We start from the raw sequence: 22708 nt of genomic DNA, 5'->3' as shown, positions 1-22708 counted from the left end.
AATGTTGAAGTATTGAATTATAACCAAAGAATTTTGTAGAGCATCTCTAATATCGGAATGCTCGGAAGAGAAGCGTTAATACTACCTACTGAAAAGGGCGAGAGCATTTACCTTGAGTACATGGGTTGAACTATGTCATCAGAGGATGCAAATGGAAAGCTTTAATAAATGTCGGTACTTGATTGATTTTAAATTGTCAAAGTTTTTATTAAGAGAAAACAAAACAAAACTAAAACTAAAAAACAAGTATTAAACTATGTACAACAAATGCTCATATGCGAAATACCTTAAAAATAGTTTAAATATTTTACTATATATATTTGTATCTTTTTAAAATCTCTATGTTTTCGATGTCCAATATTTTATAATCACAATTCAATGAATATGTGTTCGTTGTTAATGAACTTTGCGATATAAAAGTTAAACTAAAATTTAATTTTGGAGGGCTGAACACAGTTGAGGAAAGAGGGGAAATAGAGAAAGTTGGAAAACGGAAAAAAGAACACTTAAAAACTTTGTCAAGTCATTTTTGTAAAACATATTTATTATATAAGCTTCTATGTGTGTGCATTCCACTTTATCCAATTAAACTATACAACAACAGTGAAGGGCCATGCAAATAAATTGTTCAGTTTATTTGTAAAGTACTTCAGCCTCTTTGTAGAAACTCCCTCCATAAGAATGAATGAAGTGATTGGATTTTCCTGGAATAGATTACAAAATTCTATTTTTCAATTTAAAGCAATTAAATTGTCATTGTTGATTATTAAAATAATAATTTTAATATTACATAATTGTGACTTAAAAATAAAATGATAACATTAACAACAGCAACCACACTAAGCTTATAGCTCCATGGCTCCCATCCTATTCCTACAACCAGATTCTACTAATACAACTACTTTCTGCGTTTTCGTCGAGTCTTTTTTGTGTTCCCCGCAAGACTATCGTCATCATCGCTATCCGTAACATATTCCTGAGAGTCTTTGTCGGCTGACTGGACTTGGGGCACTGCATGCTGCTGTGCATCCCACTCCTTTCGCAGCTCACTGAGCATGCCAGGCGTCAGCAAACCCTGGGCGAGTAGTCTTTCCGTGAGGCGGCCACGCGATGAGCTGGGCAGCCGCGGCTCCTTGACATAAGTCGCACGGCGCATTTGATAGGATGGGATTTCACCGTCCTGGCCAGCTTCTGTGTTCTTGAGTAGCCGCGTAATTTGAAATACGCCCTGCTGTATGATCTCATCGAGCTCTTTCTGAGCCTCGCGCACGCTAGACGCTTCAAGAAACAGATCCATAAAACGATAGCTGCAAAGAAATACAAATTGGTCAAACAAGAAAATTGAAGTATTCAAACAATAAGCGCACCTCAGCCACAAATACAAGTCCATGACGTCGAAAACGCTTTCCAGATGCACTAGATCCAGAATTGTCTTGGGCAACTTTGGCGGCCAGCCGCAGTTTCTTTTAATAAAATCAAATGTTATTGGCTCATTGCGACTATATTGTCGGGCAATCTTCAGAAACATGGAACACACAAATGGCATTTTGCGATTGATGGGCGCACAACAAAATACATAGCGGGCACGCAGCGGCAGAGGAACATGTTGTATCATCTCGGCAAGGAACTTAAAGTCTTCAATATTGCACATAAAGTACAAGGAGTCATCAACAGTGCAGAGATTGACGAAAATATCCATCAGATTGCTCAAAGATGAGTTTGGCAAATGGTAAGCGTACAGCTCAATTTGGTCAGCGGTGGGATGCAGGCCTGCCTGTTTCAAAGGTTCCGGTGTTTGTTCCAGTATGCGTTGCAGAATTTTCAAATCATCAGACTTAAAGGCGGTGACAAAGCCATGCTCCCATTGAGTGCGATAACGACCAGCACGTCCAGCAATTTGCAGAGCCGAGGACACTGATATTGTGTCAATTTCGCGTTCACCGCGTTCGTTCATCGTCGGCTTCACCAACGAGTAGAAAATTATGCGACGAATGCTCCTGTAATTGAGTGATTTATTAATGGAATTGAGTGAATAAATGAATGGAGCAGACTTACAGGTTTAAGCCCATGCCAATGGCATCTGTGGCTACCATGACTTTGCAGCTGTTCTCGGGGTCATTAAACTTGGCAGCTTGAGCCAGCTTGGTGCCAGGTGGTAAGCCGCCATAGATTACAGCAACTTCCTTACCGCTAAAACAAATGAATCCACAAATCGTTGGGGAAACTGTTTAACTACAGATTCGATTCGATGCACACTTACCGCGCTTCAATTTCTCGCGAAACCGTGTAAATGTCATGTTTACTAAAGCAAACAATGCAATCCCCAGGCATGACATTGTCCAATGATCCCAACGCTGAACTCTCAACTGTTAATTCCGTGAGACGATCGTAGCGACGCACCTCGACCGTTTCCCCCGTCGTTTCGCATATTTTCTCCAGCAAATCCAGCGCACCCGCCTCGCCACATACATGCACCTCATCGGCAATCAGCCCCAGAAATGCACGTGTCCAAGCCCAGCCACGCTGAGGATCTCGCATCTGTTGGATCTCGTCAATAACAGCCACCTCGTCTGTAGGTAGTCCCGTCATCATGAAATATATTTTTGCTATTTTAGTTAGTACTTACAGGGTGTGTTTACGGATGTCATCTCTACGGTGCAGGCCACATGGCTTGCTGGTGAGTTCTCGCTTATGCCAAATTTGCGCTCCTCGCCAGTGACCAGATCACAGGGCGTACCACGCTCATTGGCCTTGTTATAGACCTCGGTGGCCAGCAGCTTAAGTGGCCCACAATAGACGCCAGATTTTGCACTCAGATATCGCTCCATAGCATGATACGTCTTGCCCGAGTTCGTGGGTCCGGCATGGAAAACGATCTTGCGGGTAATGGCTCGGGCATTGGTATACCAATTGGCTGGCTGTCGCAAATCGGATATCTTCTTTAAATCATCCATACAGTCAAGATGGGGGAACACGGTCTTGGCATGCCGCAAGAAATAGGGAAAGATGTCGTTAATGTGGCCAGCGCCTTGCATAATATCGCTGAAAATGATGTGAATGTCAACCGGCAGATTTTCAGCCTCGATGCAGAAGCGACGAAACGATCCAAATGCCTGTTGCTGCAAGTAAGCTGTGAAGCAGAGATTAGCCTTGATAGACTTGGATATCATCAGCAAGAACACACTACTCACAATCCAATCCATTCTCACTGCAAAGCGCTTTGATTTCCCGACGCTGTGCAAACTTGTTGAGGATCTTAAGCAGTTCGGACTTTTCCAGTTTGCCCACCAGCTCGGAGCCAACATCCTCGTCATCGAGATTGGCCTGCACCTGCACCGGCTTGAATAGCGCCGAAACATTCGTTTCGTGTTTCCTATTTCGCGATAGATAAACTGCTCCACGGTGCAAGCAACGCTCCTCGAAATAGGAACTAACACCGAGCCTCGGGCGCACTGCGCAGAGCAGACGTCTGCCAGTTGAAATTGCATAATGCGCCGAGTTCTGCATCGAGCTGGCACAGGCTGACTTTTAATTGAAGAAATTCAAATAATAAATTTGTCGAGCGAGCGACCGCTCCACGTTGTGAACAGAACAGCTGTGACATAATAGAGCCGTACGCTGTTCACAATTCGCGCTCGCTTTTAAGTATTTTCTCCCGACCATGGCAAAAATACCGCAAAGCAATTTATTTATTTTTTTACAAATATACAGGTAGGTAGTGTGATCATTTTGATAAGGTAGGCACAAATCATTCAGTTCTGAGTAATTTATCGGTTCTCTAAGCGAAATTCTGAACAAATCGCCATTGACTTAACTGTTAACATCAATTCAATTGAAATTAGTTAGTTTTCTCATAACGTTGCAATTCGTGTGAGTGACTGTTTGTTTCCTTGAATTTTTTTTATTTTTAATTAACTTTGCCATTTCGTTTCTTAAAATCAAATCAATAAAAAAAAAAAAAAATACTAAAACTAATTTTACTTGTCTCTATCATCGCGTATTCTTTAGAACGAACATCGATATACTCGAATTTCATCGGGTGAGAAACGTGGTTTGTTGGAAGCAGCCGGAGAAGGTAGACGTTGCTCTGTAACTTGTGTAAATTTGTGAAAGAAAAATAAATTGTTGAAAACGAAAAACTAAAAAAGAACAGTTTAAATACACAGTTTATAAACGAAATACGATGGAAAATCAAAGCAACGAAGCTCCCGTTGCCGCTGCCGCCGCCGCCGCTGCGGAGGTATCATCGACAAGTAAGTTTTCGGGGTGAGGGCAGCAATTTTCTGTTTGTGAGCAAATCATTTACCTTGTGCTGTAGTAGTAGATATAAAAATGTGTATGTATTTAACATTTATTAGCCGGGCTTAATATGGATTGCAATATTGTCCATTGCATTTATCCTTCGAACATAAAATTGGATCACGGGCACACTCTTGTATTCTTTCTTTTTTTTGCACGGCCATTTTCTGTAGAGCGTTGACACAAAAATTTTGTCAAATTGCCGCCATATTTTTTCCTCATATATTCTAGCGGTAAATAAGAGTTGACACACTGCCCATAATTTTGCTATTAGAAACTGTAAAACAGAGAGAAATAAAACACAAGTACAGCAGCAAAAAAAAAAAAACAAATTACAAATGTGTATATAAGCGAAGACACTCACACACACATACATATATATGCACATTTGTATGCATGCGTATTTATACGTGAGCGTTTATATTGTTGGTCTACAATTCTTTTTCGTGTTTCTTCTATTAATTACGTCATCGAGCGCGCAATTTTATGCTCAAAATGCTACAAGTGCTGCAATTGCTAACTTGATGTCCAAATAGTACGTAGTGAATCATTTTGCCTGCTCTTGGCCCATATGAATTTAAACTTTTTTTTTTTTTTTAGTTTTTTTTTTGCTCTTGTGCTAATGTCATAGTCGGACTATTTGTTTGTGTGTGTGCAAGCAAAAACAGCTATACTTTTGCATATACATATGTATGTATGTACATACATACATATTAATTGAAAAATTCGCGCGTCTTGATGCGCTCATCGCTGAGAAATGCTCTATGTGTGTGTGTGTGTATGTGTTGAGAATCGAGTGCGTATGTGTGTGTGTGTGTGAGGTGCCGCAGCGTTGCCAACTTATATGTCATACGTCAATATCGATATATTAATGTCTTCACCATTTGATGTATTAACAGGCGCGTACGATTCTTGCCTTACACCTTGCATATATAATTACTATTTGATTTAGAAGAATATATACAACTATGTAAATAAATGTTACATTCGGACAGGTGGCAACCCCTTTTTGTATATCTTTATAGTTTTTTTTTACTGGCAAATGCTATTTAGTCGATGTTTGTTTAACTAAATTGCCGATTTCGTCAACACTTGCATATGTGTGTGTGTATTATTAGGCGTGAAAACCGGTTTATCAGCAGTGCATAGAAATATTTTGCTCGACCTAATGTGATAACATGCTTGCTTGTTAATCATGGGTCAGCGATAAGAACAGCTACAACTGCTGCTGACAAATCAAACATGAATTTGTTGCCGGTAATGCGAGATCTTGCACTTGCACTCTCTTTCCTTCCCTCTCTCTCTCTCTCTCTCTTTCCCCCTCTCGCTTATTCTCTTCATGGGACTTTTCTCATTGTTGCTCTCTGGCAAGCAGCAAGCAGCAGCAATATCCGCCGCCGCATTTGTTTGTGTTTATTTTTAGACCCCCATATGCCATATCCATGAACAACGATCGCATATTTTTAATGCTGGAAAATTCAAATGATTACCAAATACCAATAATTTCTGGAGTATTTTTATTTTTGGGCAAAGATGCGTTTGCGTTGTTTTTGTTGTGGCCTGTGGTATGTTGTTCAGCACACATAAAAAATCGACATAAAATAAATTTAAACGTTTTCTAATAGATTTATTGAACCTTATTAATCCGCTGTATGTTTGATTTTTAACAGCTCAACCCGCAGAGCCGACAAAGCGCTCGTTGCGCGTTTTAACCTGGAAAAAGATCCAGGATGGCAAAGTTGGAATTGGCTTCAATGGCATATTCAACCGTATTCCTGCGTTCGTTGATGCCGATAAGGCTGCAGCATTGCTCATTGCGGAGGAGGAGTTCAAGAAAGCACGTAAGTAGCGCATTTTAACTAAAGTCGATCAAAAAATGTGTTAGATGTATTATGTATTTAATGTAATTATAGAGCACATCAAAGTGAACATCGATCGCGCCTTGCACGATTTTAAGGAACAGTCGATGCTGGCCAATAAATCTGTGTATTTGCCCAGCACACGGGACTCGCCCGCACTCTGCCTGAAGGTTGATGTGGCGGATGATGCCACCGATGAGCAGAAGAAGGAGGCATTGCGTGTCCAAGACATACAGAAGTTCCGTTCGGAGATTGGTCTCGATAGCAAGTTAAAGCTTGATTTGGTTGTCATCGGTTCGGTGGTCGTTTCACGTGATGGCTATCGCATTGGACGCGGCAATGGTTTTGCCGATTTGGATATTGGTTTGCTTATTGAGCTGGGAGTGATCACGCCGGAGACGGCCATTGTAACAATTGTGCATGATGTGCAGGTTGTCGACACATTGCCCGTTAATTTGTTCCAAAAATACGATACACCAGTGGACATCATTGTAACACCCACCGAGGTTATACGTGTGGCCAAGCGTTTGCCGCGTCCAAATGGCGTTTTCTGGGAACTGTTGTCCGAGCGCCGCTTGAAGATCTTGCCTGTGCTGCAACAGCTTAAGGAGCAGCTGGAGAAGTCGGGTAAGCAGATAACCCTGAAGGAGGAGGATACCGATGTTGAGCAGCATCAGAATAGTAGACGCCGTCGTGGACCGTTGCGTCGTCGCTTCCAACGAGGAAACCCAGGACGCACCACCTCACAGACTGACAACGAACAACAAGGCGGCGTAAGTTTACAAACCTCGTCATTTAATGCCCAAAGAGTTTTTTTTCTTATAAAACTTGTCTTTTTACATGCAGGAAAATGCGCAGAAGCGCGCACCTCGCCGCAAGAATCGTTTCGTTAATCGTCGCAGACGTACGAACAAGGTAAAGTCAAAAACAAAACGCTCCTTAAACTTGATGCTCGTTATATTTTGCTTGATATTTTTTTATTTGCATTTTTTGCAGTCTGAGGGCGACCAGTCAGGTGTCGAGGCTGGTGTTAAGAGTGAAGATCGTAAATTTGATGAGGGCGGTGCTGGTGAACGTCGCCCAAGGAAGAAGAATCGCCCGCCGCGTGATTTCTGTGTTAAATTGACAAACCTGACACGCGACGTTCGCGTCAAGGATCTGAAGACAGAGCTGCGTAAGCGCGAATGTAACCCACTGTCGATTACATGGAAGGGTATGTGACTATAACTGCAACAATTGTGCTCTGTGTGGATCACAATTTATTATTTATTATCGCTTTTCATTCGTTAGGTCATTTTGGAAAGTGCTTCTTGCACTTTGGCAATCGCAATGGCAATCCGAGTACTCAGGACGATGTTGATAAAGTTCTCAAGTCGCTGAACGATCTCTCGCTAACCATTACCACAGGCGGTTTCGAGTCAACACCGGCAACTGCAGCTGGTGCCGAGGAGCAGCCAGTCGAGAATGTGAATGCACCAGGGCAAACGAAAACCATAAATGTCAATGTGGAGCTACTTCAGTTTGGCAAAAAGAATGCCGGTGGCAACGCTGGCGAGGGTGGTGATGTTGATGCTGATGCCAGCCCATTGAATGGCAATGGCGAGAATGCCAATGCCAATGTCAATGTCAATGTCAATGCCAATGCCAATGCGAATGCCGAGGAGGGCGGCGCTTCACGCATTGAGTCGGTGGATACAACCACTGTATAGTATGACCAAGTCGGTAGCGCTGCCACCAAACGGCCCCGGCGGTTGTCCGCCGCCAGTGCCACGTGTGGAGTTCAACGAAAAAGAGTAACATTTTGTTTAGAAACAACCGAAATGAAGTAACACACAAACAGACAACAAAAAACCAACCGAATTGAGCTCCAAACACACACACAAACACAAAAAACACATGCAAACAAACAAACAAAAGAAAAACTAAACACTCATCCAAACACACTTTAACTTTATAATTTTCAGCTTTGTAGTTTCTTCTCATTCACTCTTTCTAAACTCTTAGACACAACAAGCGCCAGAAAATATTTCGATTCAATTCTAACTGAAACTCTGACGCTATTTCTAAACAATTGCATTTGTTTTTTGCTTTAAAAGAAAACAAAACGACAAAAAAAACTTCGTTATATAATGAAAAACAAAAATATGAATGAAATACTCGTTCCACAATTTGCAAAGTGGATCATTATTTCAAGCTAGGTAATAATCCTTCATCCACTCACCACTTGTCTTTCTTTTTCCTTGACAAGTCAAATAAAAAAATATAAATATTTTACGATTTTCTAAACGTTTTCCTTACAACTTGTAACACCTGGCCCCAACCCACCTGCTAAGTGCGTGCCGCCCAGGATACAGTTGAGCTGCTATTCTTGGGAGCACGCCCTGCGCGTGGATTAGGGAATTCGTGTACGAAATGTTGATATTCGTAAATTCTTAAATTAACCACGAAAAAACAAAAAAAAAAAAAAAAAAATTGAGAACAATGCAAAAAAAAAAACAAAATCGCGTGGATTAAAGCAATTGAATTAACAAATAATTAACATGTTGCATTTTTTGCTGAATGAAATCAATATAGAAACGAACAATAAAACATAATTATTGTAATTTGGTTAGTGTTTTTTCCCACACGGCCACAAACAACACCAATACCAATACCCTTACAATTATTATATATATTTTAACAACATGAAGATCAACAAGATGTGAAAACAAAAAAATTATACATACAAACCGTAATTATTTACTCTTTTATACAAAGAAAAAGCATTAAAAAATCTTATGTGAAACATGAATGAAATATAACTTGAAATAAAAACTGAAAAAGAAAAAAATCGAATTGGCAACGCTTTATTATTATTATTGTAATTAACAATTTGACTGATTTGCCAGCTGCAATAAAGATTTGATGATTTTTATTAACGAAAAGAATTGAAATCACTATTTCAGTTGGGGACATTACCATTTATTTTGATTTGTGGCTAACATCTAAAAAATAGGTACATATTTTTGTATATATACAGTTTGAAGCGGGCAACATATGCTGCCACCGCAAAACTTATAAAATAGCATACATATATATATATGCAATACAAAGATGTAATATGGCGTGTTTTTTGTTTATTAGTGTTTTTTCAGATGTTACAAATTATGTTTGTGGTTATTATTATTATATGTTTGCTCGAAAAATATTTTTTTTATTGATTCTTGTAGAAGCTCTATCGGTAGTAATTTGTATTTGTATCTTTGGATTGAGTGCATTTATAGCTATGTAGGTATGCATGTGTGCGTGTGTGTGTGTGTGAGCCATGAAACCTGTGATTTATTTGGACTTTGTCGCTAGTTGTGCATTGAGTTAATGGTTCCAATTGCAAACTGAATTGTTCAGTTTATTCGCGGATTGTGCTGGTCGCCTTGCAGCAGAATCTTCGGGGCGTGGGTGTCGCTTGTATCCCTTGGATCGCTTGTGCCGCCTGTGGAGATGGTGTGCGATCTATAAATTCAATATTATCACTATCTTTGGGCTGAGTTGGAGCGCTTGGAGTGCAACGAACACTGGCGGCATTAATCGCAGTTGTTGCTCCTGTTGTTGCTGTTGCTGCCGCTGTGACAAGGGATGTTGTTGGCTTTTCCTGTATGGGCGCCAAACTGTTGACTATCGAGTTAGCCATGGCCAATTCGAGTTCACGCTGCCAGTCTGTCTCCTTTTGTTCCATGGCCTTGCGCTTGAGCTCCTTGAAGCGATTGTACACAATGAACTCCTTGATTAGCGTCGTCTCTGGATCACTGTCCCGTTGCGCTGAGCGCTGTTTGGCCAGACGTTTCTTCTTTTTGTGCAGCGGTCGCGTCTCAACGATCATCTCCTCCAGCTCCAAGCAGGGATCGCAATTGAGATGATCCTCTGGCGGTTTAAATGTGGGCTTTATCTTCTTATCGAGCACCTGCTGAAAGTCTCGAGGACGCAACAGCGGCGTCTGATGTAGCTCATGCTGTGTACTAATCCGCGCTCCAGGATGCACGCAAAGCAACTAAATGCAGAACTCAGTTGAAAAAAATAAATTACGATTGCAATTACGATTAGCACACATACCTTCTGCAGCAGATCGATAAAGCTGTGGCTCCAGTGATGCGGATAGTGCACGTTGGTATTCAGCACGTTTTTGATCTCCACCAGCGGCGTGTGGGAGTGCAGCACAAATGGCCGGTTATTGGACCTCATCTCGTAGGCAACAACACCCAGGGACCACCAATCCACTGGGTAGCTATAACCCGCTGTAAATTGGATTCCAAATGACCGGACACGTTCAATTAACTTTGTTTTCGACTCAAATTGAATTGTTATGTTGATGTGACGGAGACTAGGACCTGGTGGACGGAAAGGGGCAAAGGACCTTTCCAGTGTTTACGATTTTCACTTACCGACTTCTTCTAGGGCGCACATGAACACCTCTGGCGCCATATATGGTTTCGTTCCCGACATGCTGCAGGCCAGGGAGTCCTTCTGCAACCTCGTTGCAATATTAAAATCAGTCAAATGAGCGTGTCCTGCAATTATGCGCACGTAATTGGTTTCCATTTAGCCGTAAACCATTCTTGATTGACTGTATGTGTGTGTGTGTGTGTGCACGCGAGTGTGAATGACAGCAACTGATGTGTGTATATTTCTGTTACTATGCTATGCTTGTCTGCGGGTGCATTCAATTGCATTTTTATTCAGGCGCTGATTGCGATTTCGTTTGGATACTCCCAAAACAGTCAGAAAAAAATATGGATCTGAATTTTAGAAAATCCCCATACTTTTGGCACAAAGGTTAACTCATAATATTATTCAGAAACAATATTGAGATATAATATGTCTAATTTTCAGGGTATTTTTTATGTGTACAGTGGAGCCCATTCATTACCTTTTTGTAAATTATAATATTATAAAACATAAGTAGGCGCCATTTTTTTTATAATCAGGATTCGAGCCAGCGAAAAGTATATTTAAATCATAAAAAGATTTGGGGTTGAACTTAAATTTCCTCACCATTTCAAAACACCTTGCGTCTATGTAAAGTTGAGACTTATGCCAAAATTATGATTATACAATATTTTTCAGCTTAAAATGCTTGACGACAAACTACGAATATTGCTCAGATTTTTGTGTAGTAAGAAAATTCATAAAATTAAATAATTTCAAAATATTTCACATTTGAGTTAATCCACAAGCCAACTCAATCACAAACTGGCGTGAGTCATAATTTGACACCGCATAAATTTAATTGTAACTGCGACCTGTACATACACAGACACAAATACATATGTATGTATATGCATGTATGTATGTAATGGGTATGTGTATATGCAAACGTGAGATATCTTAAGTAGCACCTGGCAGGCAGCCAGTCAGGCGGATGCTTAGACGCCTGGCGGGCTCATATGAATAATTTGAGCCTGCTCTCCCCAAGTATTATTCACCTGGGGCAGCAAACTTTTGCCTGTCTGCGCGCATGAAATCAATAAATTTGCTAGCATGGGTCTGGGACACATTATAATGAATTATGGATGCGTTTGGGAAACTTGGACATGTGACTTGAAATTGGGTGCCAAGTGGCTGGCAGGCGTGTATATTTGTATATATATATATATATATGTCTACAAATACATATTGGTATTTGTTGGTTCAACTTACCGGCATCATCCAATAGAATATTGTCGGGCTTGATGTCCCTGTGGATCACACGCTGTGTTTGAAGGTACTCCAGGGCACTGCCCAGCTCGCACACTAATAAGGCCACACTCTGCTCGTTGAATTCGACCTGCACAGGTTTGGAGAAATGTGTGAATTTCAATGGTTAGTTGTTCAGTTAGTCGGGATGGCTAATCACATTGTCAATAGCAAAAGAGAAAAGCAAAAGCAACAGCTTAACATACTCGATTCTGTAAATGGTATCTTAAATCACCGCCAGTCAACAGGTCGCACACCATGAATAAATCCTCCTCATCTGTGTGCGTCGAGAGAGAACGAGAGTGGTAGAGGGATAGAGAAAGAGCAAGAGATACGTATGTGAATGGCTGAATGAATGGGTAGCAAGTGAATGTTCAGACATCAAAAGAAATGCACATATTTAATTTGCATTTTGATTGCCAATCAGCAGTTTCTTCAGCGTCGGCGATAACAACGCCCACTCTACAGGTAGTAACGTGATTTACATATGTATATATGTATATGCATACATATACATACTTATACACATTCATAGGTGTGTCCTAGTATACGTACCTTGAAACGAGAACCATAAATTCACCAGGAATGGATGTTCCAATGAGGACAAGAGCTCCACCTCCTTGATGACACCGCCTAAAGCGCCGCGCGATTCACAAACTGAACGGCTAACATATTTCATGGCATAAAGGACGCCGCTATCACGTTTCTGTACAATGCACACCTAAAATAATCACACACACAACACACACGCAGACACATTGAGGTTACGTACGGAAAAGGCTTCCGCCGTGGTTGCCATGGTTACTCACCTTGCCAAAACTGCCTTTGCCAATGGCGCGCAGGATTTGGAAATGATCAAAGTTGACTGTGAAAAAAACCGACACAGATATAATTACGCTTAAAGTGGTCGATAAAAAATTAAAGACGTAAATCTTTATACGATTATAGGAAAACGAAGTAACAAAGTAATAATATTGAATGATTTTTAAAGTCGATATATTTAAATGCATTCTCATGTACGAGTGACCACTGTACTTGTTTAGCTTGTTTAACTGAGCTTATTAAAAATGGGAAAAGGTCAAAGTGAAATTGTGCAAAACTATGTAACAGACAGAAAGTAGCATCATCGAATCCACAAAGTATATATATTCCTGATCAGTATTAACAGTCAAGTCAACTAAGCCATGCATGTCTGTCCGCCTGTAAGAACAAGCCGAGACTTGAAACGGGGCATATAAGTTCTAGTATACCATAGGCAGATCCAGTTTATTTCATTTTATCGATAACTACACCCGTTTCGCAAATATCGATACAAATCGATGTTCAATAGCTATAAAAGACTGCAATTGAATGATATTGATTTTTAATTGAAAAATTATATACCCTGACATATTATGGATCAACTTAAAGCATTTAAATAGCATCGCATAAGAAACTAAGAAACTAAAGCTGTGTCAAGGGTATTAGCAAGTCGAGCTGTCTCGCTTAGAGCATTTAAACTTGTTTATTAAGTTGTTTGGGTTTGCACGAATGATTTCAGGCCATTTATTCTAAACACAGACTTGGCATTTTGGCTGTTTTTATTTGGTTGATTGAATGCGCAGCCCTTTGCGGGAATAGCTATTATATTTTATAGAAATTACCAGGTCAGCTGAGTTTGCTGCGAAACGCAAGCGCCAACGGCATTATCCTGATAGTCCTTCATAATCATGTGTCTTAGTTGCTGCTGTTTCTGGCAACAGAGGAAAAAGGGAGGCAGCGCATCGATCTGAAGCATCTGGAGTTTGGGAAACCTGTGCCCGACCAGCACCTCAAACTTCTCCTTGTCCAGATAGTTGAGCCGCAGTACAATTAACTTGCGCCAGCAGCTCAGCAGCAAGAACTCAAAGTGCTCCTTGCTTAGGGGCACCTGGAGCAGATTGAGCTCAATTCTGGTCAAGTGACGGCGCCAAAGACTCCCCAGCAGCGAATAGCAGCGATCATCGCATTCCAGCATAGCCAACTGATCTGGCAATGGCAAATATGACAAGATCTGCTGCAGACATAGCTCATCCAGATGCTCCATGGCCGACTCCCAAATTCGTCTGTCTCAATGTTCCAAATACTTTCCCTTTCTTTTTCTTTTTTAAATTTCCAAGCACGAGCTACTGAGTTAGTTCAGGTTTCAGATGCTATGCAATTTTGTTTGTTTTGTTCGACACAAAATCACTTACCGTCATCGTCCTGGTGCAGACTCGGGTCGGATCTGCTCGACGAGTTTGCGCCCATTTTGTAGCTACATCAATGTGCCGCCTTCCTTGCGGTTTTATTTGCTATTTTATTATTGTTGTTTAGCCGTTTGTTTTTTTGTTGTTGCTTGTTGCTTGTTTGCGTGATTGCGTGTTTGTTGTGCTTCCGTTAGCGACTCCTGCTGCGCCGATTGCTCGAGTTGTTTGTGGCACTTCGATTGAATTCAATTGATTCGCTGTTGTGTCCTGCCGCAACTTGTGCTTTAGCCTCGCTGCACTTTTGTTTCGTTGTTGTTGTTGCTGTTCATATTGAGAATGATGTGATTGTTGTGGCAGCTTACAGTAGCTTGTGCACCTAGAAGAACACACAAAAGAAGGCAGACATAGATTAAGAATATATATCTATAAAGGTAATCAAAGTAAAGGTGTCAGCATTCAATAGACATTATCAAATATTTGTAACTCAAGTTTAGAATGAGTTTTTTGTGAATAGCGAACTGCACTCAACACTCACACCACTCAATAGTTTGTAAACTGATATTAAACTTGCCAAATATACACAAAAAAATACCAGGAAATTGCAAATATTTTCTCCAAATTAAGAAAAGAAAAACTATGAGTTGTAGGTAGACCCAACTTTTCGTTTTATAAGTATACTTTTTGAATAATAAAGTGAGATACCTTTGGCACAACAAATTTCGCGATTTTCTCAAAAACCCGGTCGACTTTTCAACCCCCCGCTAAGTTTTCGCTTTATCTTACTGCTACGCGAGAGATATTGGCTGTTTTATTAATAAATAAATATTCTTGAAGTTTCAAGTTCACAAATTTATTATTGTGTAAGAAAATTAGTTAGAAAGCTATCTCAGCAAGACATTCTGCAGCAGAGGACAAGTCGGGGCAAAAACAAAAACAATGGGTTCAGTGTATAAACGGTTTTCTGAGCTGAGTTTTTCAAAACAACCTTTAAGTTTTTATATTAATATTCTTGAAATTTACACTTCACAAATTAAATAATATGTGTAATAAAAGAATTAGAAAGCAATCTCAGCAACCCATGCTGCTGAAAGTAAACACAAAATTTAGACAACTGAGAGAAGTCAGTGTAAAATACTTCCTTGTACAATAAACAAAACATACAATTGCCATGTGCAGCAAGATCATCGAAATAAATGCCAAATCCGGCAATAGAACGGCTGTCATCTCGCTGCGCCAGACTGAGCTCGTTGGCAACCTGCGTGTTCTGGTTGCGGCCCGATTTGAGAAGGCCATCGAAATCGTTGTGCTTGTCTTTGGAGGTCAGGTACTGCTGGATGTGGGCACCATTGATGGCCATGGCATCACCGCAGGTGTCACTGTCCACGTGATCTTTCGTCAACTAATAAAGCTACCCACTCCACCGGATAATGGCACGCTTAAGCCGCCCGCTATGAGATTTAAGATGAGGGAATTCATCAAGCCGCTGCTAGAGAATTCTGGCACATTGCGCGATATTCTGGAGTCAGTGCCTCAAATGAAGGCCATGCTGGAGAAGAACTTGGGCATGAGGCAATTCCTGTCCAGCGACCGTAATCTGCGCGAAGTCTTCTCCATCATGCTGAGTCCGGCCAAGCAGCAGGAGATGCGTCGCATGCACGATGTGCACCTCATGCGACTGGAGTCGATGTATGGCTGCACCCATATACTGGGTAAGATTAGCTTCCGTTTGCGCAAGGCCTACGAGGACAATGTGGCCCAAAAATATCAGAATACATCAGAACGTCAGCACAATCAGCAGCGTGGACGTGAAAATAAATTGCCACTACCGAATCCCTGGCGGCGAGTCAAACAGAAAACGGATGTGCAGGTCACGATCGTTGTGATGAAAGTGAAATGTGACCTTACCTTGCTGGATGCCCAAAAGATATCCGTTGAGGCTGCACGGGAACTCTTAGAGAAGCTGGAGCCCACCCAAACAGATGTTACATCGCTCAACCTATTTGAATTTATGTCCCGGAATAAAAAGCGCTGGGAGGAGCAATTTCGATCCCAGTTGGAGCAGTTGCGTGAGCTGGGCCACATGGATTGGCAACGCAACATTTGCGCACTGCTCATATCCTCGGGTGATGTACCCACTGCCGTCAAGCAATTGAAGAAATGGAACCGCTAAAAGAACACCCAACAACTATTCAATTACTCAACTACCCCAACTAACCGGCCACTTAAAAAAACACAACCCAAACGTTTAATTTATACGATTCATTTTGGTGCATTGCCTGTGTATGCACTTTAAGTGGCAATTGCTCTCAAAATGTCAAATTATTTTCAATACATTTTACTTTCATTATTATTGTCTATCTACATAAAGGGGAGCGAATAAATACGAGTGTATGTGTGTGTGTAATAGCTCTGCCAAAAATGTGGCATGTCCTTGCTAAATATTTAACCACAGCAGCGGAGCTCATAACCAAGTTGAGGTCCTGGACCCATCGCTTGTCGCATCGGAAATGGGGAAAATGACCACCTTCCTAAGTGATGGATATTGTTACTCAACCGTACACTCAAAAAAAAAATCGCCCTAAAAACTAGAAATATGTACGAAAAGAAATGTATAAAAAATAGAAAGTCTTTTTTCTATTTCTTTCCAATTTATTTATTAATAATATAAAATTGTTCTAGAAAGTAGAAATGCAAACTGTAATTGTTGGTTATTATTGGACTGTTTTGTTAGAATTTAACTGTTGTTTGCTTTAGACGTAAGATTCTTGAAATGAAAATAATACGAATTTATAAATATTCTAAAATTTTAATAATTATGTAAATAACCAAAATATTTAGGTGTGCATACAAAAAAAAAAAAACACCCTGAATATTTGACATATCTCATCTAAATTCTAGAAAAATCCAGCCTAGAATTATGTCGACTTTTTAAATTTCATAGCGATTTTTTTCCGAGTGCAGTTGACTCATTTGCGCTAATTAAATGAGCCAATGCGCTTCACATTAGGTCGTCTAGCTTTCCAGTGGATTAGTGTTAAAATTAATTTCGGCTAGACAGAGTTCGAAAGGATATTTCTCAAAATAACACTTGCTTGTGTACATACGCATTTCTCATACAAAATTTGAATGTTTTATAAAATGCTGGGCATTTCAGCATTTCAGCATTTTTCTTTATTTTGGTTTGCCGTTCGTCTAGAAATTTTTCATTTTTGTCATCAGCAGACGCAAATCCTGACGAATCCATTTGCCGTCACAATCTATATATGATTGATGGAAACAATTTTGTCAGGCTGGGCAATACTTTACGTTGGCCATCCTTTCAGTCAGCTAACAAGCCACCCAGCCATCAATACATCTGTGGTGCAAGGTTCCTGACAGTTTCCATCAATGGCGCATGCCACAAGTTTCCGACAGCCGTTTCATATTTCTTATTTTTGAATTGCGGCAAACATATCATTATTTGAGGCGCTTACTTATCAATCTGTCTAGCAGTCGCTGGCAGAATAAATAAAAAAATAAATATATATAAAAAATGTATATATTTTATATATTATTCGATAAATATATTTTCATACTTGCATCAAAAATGTATGCTGCTTGTTGTTTACAACTTTTTTGTGCGCATCCTTTAGCTTTCTATTGATTTTACTTTCTTTTATTTTTATTTGTTTGTCGAAGAAAAGTGTACGGATAAAACTTGGAGCAATTGCAAGGAATCCTAACTGTGTCATGGATATCTCTGAAAAACCTTGAGATGAAAACTTTGTGGTAGAACTAAGTAAGTAGTTCAAGTACGTGTTGCATTTCAAAAAGGTAGCTAGGTAAATATGTATAAACTCTGAAAGTAAATCGCATTGAATTTTAGAAAATCGCGATACATCTGCTCATCTCAGAATTCACAAAGCGCATTTCTTTAATCGTTTCCATACCTGCGCTATCGAGAAGACCTTTCAAAGGCTCCCTCGATAAAGTTAACGTTCTTCATAAATTTATCAATATCATATCAATTATATCATCTCGAGTTCAAGACATTATCTTCATTATTTTCCAGAATTTCCAAGTGCACAGAGCTCTAAAATTACCTGTTGATGGCTTATATTTATTTTATTATAAAACATTAGTACTTTAAGATTTCCCATATACAAACATTTTAGATAGTTATTAAGTTCACATAAATTAATTTGAGCTCGGTCTCTAAGGAAGAAGCTTTCGAGAGAGCAAATTTAATTAATTTCTGAATTTCAGCAACAATTTTTTCTGAAAATAAAGGTTATCATTTCTAGTTTTTAGAAATATTTCATTATAAAGAAATATGTTTCTGAAAATAAGCAATACCCTTCTAATTTTAAGAAATGTATTTTTGTATATATACTATTTCCAAAAATCAGAAAATTTAGAGGCGGTTTTTTTGCTGAGTGTATATTAAAGCATCACAAAGGTGTACTATCTTCAGTGTCAACGCCATGCATACGTAAACTTACCCTTACAAATTTAGTTATTTAAGCTGTAATGTGCTTTAAATGCACAGTCAGCAACAACAGCAACAAAGGCAGAGAGAAAAAAGGGCCATTAGTGGGAAGCAGCTCAGGGGAGGCGACTTCTGTGCTGTAGGTGACAAAATGGCGCGGAAGCAACGTGTCCGGCGGCAGCTGCAGAGTTTTTGTTGTTTCATTACACACACACACACACAAACACACACACATAGGCATAAACGCTGTTGTTCTTCTTCTTTTTTTTTTGCCTGGATACAGCTCATTTCAGTTTCATTTAAATATTTTATGAAATGACAAAGTAACACCAACGACCGACGGCCAACATTGAATGGCAACAACAACGAAAGGAACAACAACAACAATGAATACAACAAGCAACTTTGAGTAGCATTTGCTTAATGTGATTGCTTGGTGAGTCTTAGCCCGGCCAAATGTCACCTTGAAATGTTAACCGGCAATGCCTCTTTTCTGTTCTAGCATCTTTTAAGCATTTGATTTGCTGTATTACTTTGTTGAATTTCTTGCCATTATTCAAATTATACACAATTCTTTTATTGCAACTCACGTAACAGTCACGGACACAATTTAACTGTGGCTTGCGGCCAACGTCTGGGCTTTGGCAACAATATCCGGACGGTTTTCTCTTGCTTGCGGCTGTATGGCATACAAAGTTCTTGGCCAGGTCCAAAGAGGAATGAAATAAATTGAAGTTGGTCCAGGACACAAACTGCTCTCAATGTCACTGTCGATGTGGAAGCCACACGCTTCATTTGCATTTCAACAAAACTTAAGATACAAAGTTGTAAAATCGAAATGAAATGTGCACAGATCTTGAAGAGTACGTTGGATTCCTGATAACAAAGATACATTCGATATGTGAGTGCATGTTTGATTGGATGCTGTCTACGTGTGAACGCTTTTGCTAGGTGTTCTTGAACTGCTTTCAGAGCTAAACAATTTAACTCACCTGGTTGGTATTCAAGTTCTGTAAGATATATATATATATATATAATATATAAGAATAACCAACTGGTTATATATATTTATAAATAAAAGTATATGAATAGCTGCTGTGGATGGCAACATGTAAAGCCTTTTGCGTGCCTGCCTGCTACATATGTGTTTTATGTGGGTGTGAACCCGTAAGTAATCCCCTCCCGGGACTCATAAAACATATTTATGCATACAGCATGCAGAACATTAAACTGATTTTTCGCGAATTTGAAAACTCATTACACGCACTCTTCACTCTGGAATCAGACCACCGTATGTAAGAAAAAGGAGAAGTAGCAGCAGCAGCAGCAGCAGCAGCAAAGTTTAAGGACTTCACAGGAATTTTGTTTTGGTTCGTTGGGTCGACCCTTTGGCTCTAAGCATCTTCAACCCCTTGTTGGCCTTGCCGTGTGCTTTTAGCTTTATATTTAGTTTTATCTTACCAACAGCCTTAAATCCAACGTGCTTTTTTATTTGTAGAGAAAATTTCGATTTGTAAATATCCGTCATGCCTAGCCCGTGACTTTCTGGATTAAAGCCAAGTTTTGAGAGATTTACTTTAAGCAAGGTATTCGCTCACAATCCATTCCACGTCATATTTCACACTACAGTGCTCACCCAAAATCAATGGACGAACCATCCGCTTAATTGCCAACCCGAATATCTTTAGCCCCTTTTGTTTTGGCCCTACGCTGTCTCGCTGCTGCGGCAGCCCTATTGATTTTACATAATTAACAATTGTGTGTGCTTTCGGTACGCTGAAATAGCTTAATAACGGTTAGGTGAATGGTGAATGGTGAGATATACTCGTAATTATATCCTATACTCATTAAAAATGAAAAAAAAAGGGTATCGCACTGTTCAACAATGCACAGTGTATTTTTTATGTAACCTTATTTGATGAGGGTGGCCAAATATGCCAGTCTCAAATCAATATTCGGAGTAGTAGAAAGTTATAAGAGTTGCTCGTCCAAGAATTTCAATTTTTGTATTTAACAGAAGACGTTTTAAGCTAATTACATTTTTAAATGATTGCTAAATTTGAATACAACTAATTAATAAGTTAATTCAAATTTAAATTATACAAATTATTGGCGTCAAGGCGTCGAGCTCATTCGACCAGAGCACTCCCACTTGCTCCTATTTTGGGAGGGCAATTAGTAAATGTAAATGATGTACAAATTTATATTTAGATTATATAAACAAAAATTAGAATGCTTTAGTCAAGATGGCTTGACTAGATACCATACCATCGGTTAAATACTGATAACATTTCAGTCAAATTAAATTTACTTACAAATTTACTTACAATTACAAAAGGATATAGAAAATAAATTCATAAAGCTGGAGATATTAAAATTTAAAATGGTTTAATATCGATTGCAAGGATTTTGGAAAAAATAAAAAGCCAAATCAGAACAAAAATTGACAAGCTTTAGTAGTTTAGTAATATGTAAATACAAATATAAGTTTAGCTTATCAAAATCCGAATTTCTTTCCTATCTTAATGAAAAGTTCACAGGGTATACAATATATCAATTTAAATTCTTTACAATACTGTCTTTCATTGCAATCAGAAATCGATGTGTACCGATCCGATATTCGGGAAACGGGAGCAATTATCGATAAAAGTCTCCAGCTCTTATAGTCTCTGAGATCGACTTGTACACATAGACGGACATGGCTAAATCGGCTGTTGTTGCTGATCAGGAATATACATACTTTATGGTTTTGGAGCGGCTTCCTGCCTGTTACGTACTTTTACACAACTTTATTATACTCATTTTACCATTTTGATTGTGTTCTGGGTATAATAGTCCTAATGCATAAGCCACCATTCATATTTGAACTACATCGAATTTGATAATCAAACCATAATATTTACTATTATGTTCGTAAAATACAATACAAAACAACTCAATACGCTTTCAATAGGAACACGCAACGCTTCATTAATCACAGATAACGTAGGCATTATATAATCGATCTATTGATAACAACAGCAACAACAAGCACAAAACGAAAGGAGACTCGGCCATTTAGTTGTTGCTAACAAAATAAATGGCGGCACATCAATCAAAATGACGGCACAATTCTCTGGTTTTATTTGTTGTTGTTTATCCGTTTTGCCCTCTGTCAGTCGGACGGTTGAAATTCGAAAGGACTCGTTAATTAATGGCGGCTTCAAAATGTTTGCTGTATTTACTCAACGCCACCGAACAAAAATCTGTTGCTCTTGCCGGAAAAACTAATTAAACAGCTGTTGGCGCCAACTGCCAGTTGAAGTTAGACCCAACGAGGCGTGACCGAACCCTTTACAGGCGAAGAGAAAGTCTCCCTCCTTACCCCTCTCTTACTCTTACTCTTTCTCTCTCTGTCTAAAAATCGCCATCGCATTTGCATTTCAGACAAAGGGGTGCGCTTCCACGCACGAGTGACTCGATGACTTTTTCTCTTGGAGCCTTATTGAGTATGTCAAGCATACAATTTTAGTTTGACTTTAACTAGACTCTTTGAATCATATTAATATTTTCCTTATATATTGCACCCACTTAAATTTGAATTTATTTATTTGTGGATTAATATCAATCGACACACTAAAATTTAAAAAGTAAAAATAATGTAAATTAAACAAATGAGAAAAATTTTGAAGATGTCTGGCTTTCTTTAAATGGAAAATTGATCCAATATTTGCTACATAGATTGGGGTAAGCTCAAATAAAAAACCCATCATACCCAAAAAAAAATGTACCATGAAGAAAGGCAGTAAAACGAAATTACTGAATTAGAAATTCATAAATTATTAATGAGTGCTATTCATTTATAATGTCTTTAATAATGAAAAATACGTGAATTGTAGACTTTTTTATACAACTTTAATGTTGCGATTATTTGGCACTGTATTAATTTACTATTCGCAGTAATACCATAACTTATTTATGTCCCTTAGATGGGACAATACCCGCTGATTCCATCAGTTAAGTTGTCCACTTTTAGCTGGAATATGCACGTACTTATGGCACATTAAAGGCCATCTTTGACAAAACCACAGAAACATCCATAATGTCCTCGTAAACGGCCACGTTTTATGACACTTTTTGTTTACGGTTCAGTATCAAGCGATATTCTTATTATTACTGGCTTTTTTATG

General features: G+C 39.2%; 5 protein-coding genes across 8 annotated transcripts in view; 2 read left to right on the top strand and 3 right to left on the bottom strand.

Annotated features, from left to right (window-relative positions):
* Positions 1–750: 750 nt before the first annotated feature.
* On the bottom strand, positions 751–3594 carry LOC6564326 (ATP-dependent RNA helicase SUV3 homolog, mitochondrial). The gene is made up of 6 exons (XM_001989869.2): positions 3192–3594; positions 2627–3130; positions 2261–2570; positions 2056–2190; positions 1368–1997; positions 751–1307 (listed from the first exon to the last, which is right to left on the bottom strand). Exons 1-6 carry the CDS (start codon positions 3505–3507, stop codon positions 899–901), a joined length of 2304 nt encoding a protein of 767 aa, XP_001989905.1. The 5' UTR covers positions 3508–3594; the 3' UTR covers positions 751–898.
* Positions 3595–4024: 430 nt separating this feature from the next.
* On the top strand, positions 4025–8943 carry LOC6564327. Its single transcript, XM_001989870.3, has 6 exons — positions 4025–4253; positions 5970–6140; positions 6213–6931; positions 7005–7073; positions 7155–7371; positions 7449–8943. The coding sequence occupies exons 1-6, from the start codon at positions 4184–4186 to the stop codon at positions 7865–7867; spliced, it is 1665 nt and encodes a 554-aa protein (XP_001989906.1). The 5' UTR covers positions 4025–4183; the 3' UTR covers positions 7868–8943.
* Positions 8944–9248: 305 nt separating this feature from the next.
* The window catches only part of LOC6563261 (serine/threonine-protein kinase 32A), a 28970-nt gene continuing 15510 nt past the window's right edge, over positions 9249–22708 (bottom strand). For 3 of the 4 annotated variants that reach the window (XM_032737724.2, XM_032737723.1, XM_032737722.2), the window contains exons 2-9: positions 14078–14447; positions 12674–12729; positions 12420–12585; positions 12071–12141; positions 11829–11955; positions 10574–10699; positions 10245–10426; positions 9249–10182 (exon numbers count right to left, since the gene is read on the bottom strand). In XM_032737724.2, coding sequence (XP_032593615.1) covers positions 9544–10182; positions 10245–10426; positions 10574–10699; positions 11829–11955; positions 12071–12141; positions 12420–12585; positions 12674–12729; positions 14078–14132 — 1422 coding nt within the window. In that variant the 5' untranslated portion in view covers positions 14133–14447 and the 3' untranslated portion in view covers positions 9249–9543. The remainder of the gene's footprint in view (positions 10183–10244; positions 10427–10573; positions 10700–11828; positions 11956–12070; positions 12142–12419; positions 12586–12673; positions 12730–14077; positions 14448–22708) is intronic. The other variant, XM_032737725.2, reaches the window with a different exon arrangement.
* LOC116805496 lies at positions 13427–14030 on the bottom strand. The gene has a single exon (XM_032737726.2). The coding sequence runs from the start codon at positions 13927–13929 to the stop codon at positions 13504–13506; it is 426 nt and encodes a 141-aa protein (XP_032593617.1). The 5' UTR covers positions 13930–14030; the 3' UTR covers positions 13427–13503.
* LOC6563262 (ubiquilin-1) lies at positions 15202–16475 on the top strand. Its single transcript, XM_001989872.2, has one exon. The coding sequence runs from the start codon at positions 15240–15242 to the stop codon at positions 16239–16241; it is 1002 nt and encodes a 333-aa protein (XP_001989908.1). The 5' UTR covers positions 15202–15239; the 3' UTR covers positions 16242–16475.

Source organism: Drosophila grimshawi, unplaced genomic scaffold (genome assembly GCF_018153295.1).
Source record: "Drosophila grimshawi isolate 15287-2541.00 unplaced genomic scaffold, ASM1815329v1 contig_311, whole genome shotgun sequence".
Lineage (NCBI taxonomy): Eukaryota > Metazoa > Arthropoda > Insecta > Diptera > Drosophilidae > Drosophila > Drosophila grimshawi.
Note: the sequence above shows the minus strand (reverse complement) of the source record. Positions and strands in the feature narration are given on the sequence as shown.

Excerpts from the sequence above, each read along its gene's own strand:
- LOC6564326 (XM_001989869.2), bottom strand. The coding sequence starts at position 3,507 with ATGCAGAACTCGGCGCATTATGCAATTTCAACTGGCAGACGTCTGCTC. Across the intron at positions 1,998-2,055 it reads ATTGGCATGGGCTTAAACCT|GAGCATTCGTCGCATAATTT; the intron begins GTAAGTCTGCTC and ends ACTCAATTACAG. Across the intron at positions 1,308-1,367 it reads GACTTGTATTTGTGGCTGAG|CTATCGTTTTATGGATCTGT; the intron begins GTGCGCTTATTG and ends ATTTCTTTGCAG.
- LOC6564327 (XM_001989870.3), top strand. The coding sequence starts at position 4,184 with ATGGAAAATCAAAGCAACGAAGCTCCCGTTGCCGCTGCCGCCGCCGCC. Across the intron at positions 7,074-7,154 it reads GTCGCAGACGTACGAACAAG|TCTGAGGGCGACCAGTCAGG; the intron begins GTAAAGTCAAAA and ends CATTTTTTGCAG. Across the intron at positions 7,372-7,448 it reads ACTGTCGATTACATGGAAGG|GTCATTTTGGAAAGTGCTTC; the intron begins GTATGTGACTAT and ends TTCATTCGTTAG.
- LOC116805496 (XM_032737726.2), bottom strand. The coding sequence starts at position 13,929 with ATGGAGCATCTGGATGAGCTATGTCTGCAGCAGATCTTGTCATATTTG.
- LOC6563262 (XM_001989872.2), top strand. The coding sequence starts at position 15,240 with ATGTGCAGCAAGATCATCGAAATAAATGCCAAATCCGGCAATAGAACG.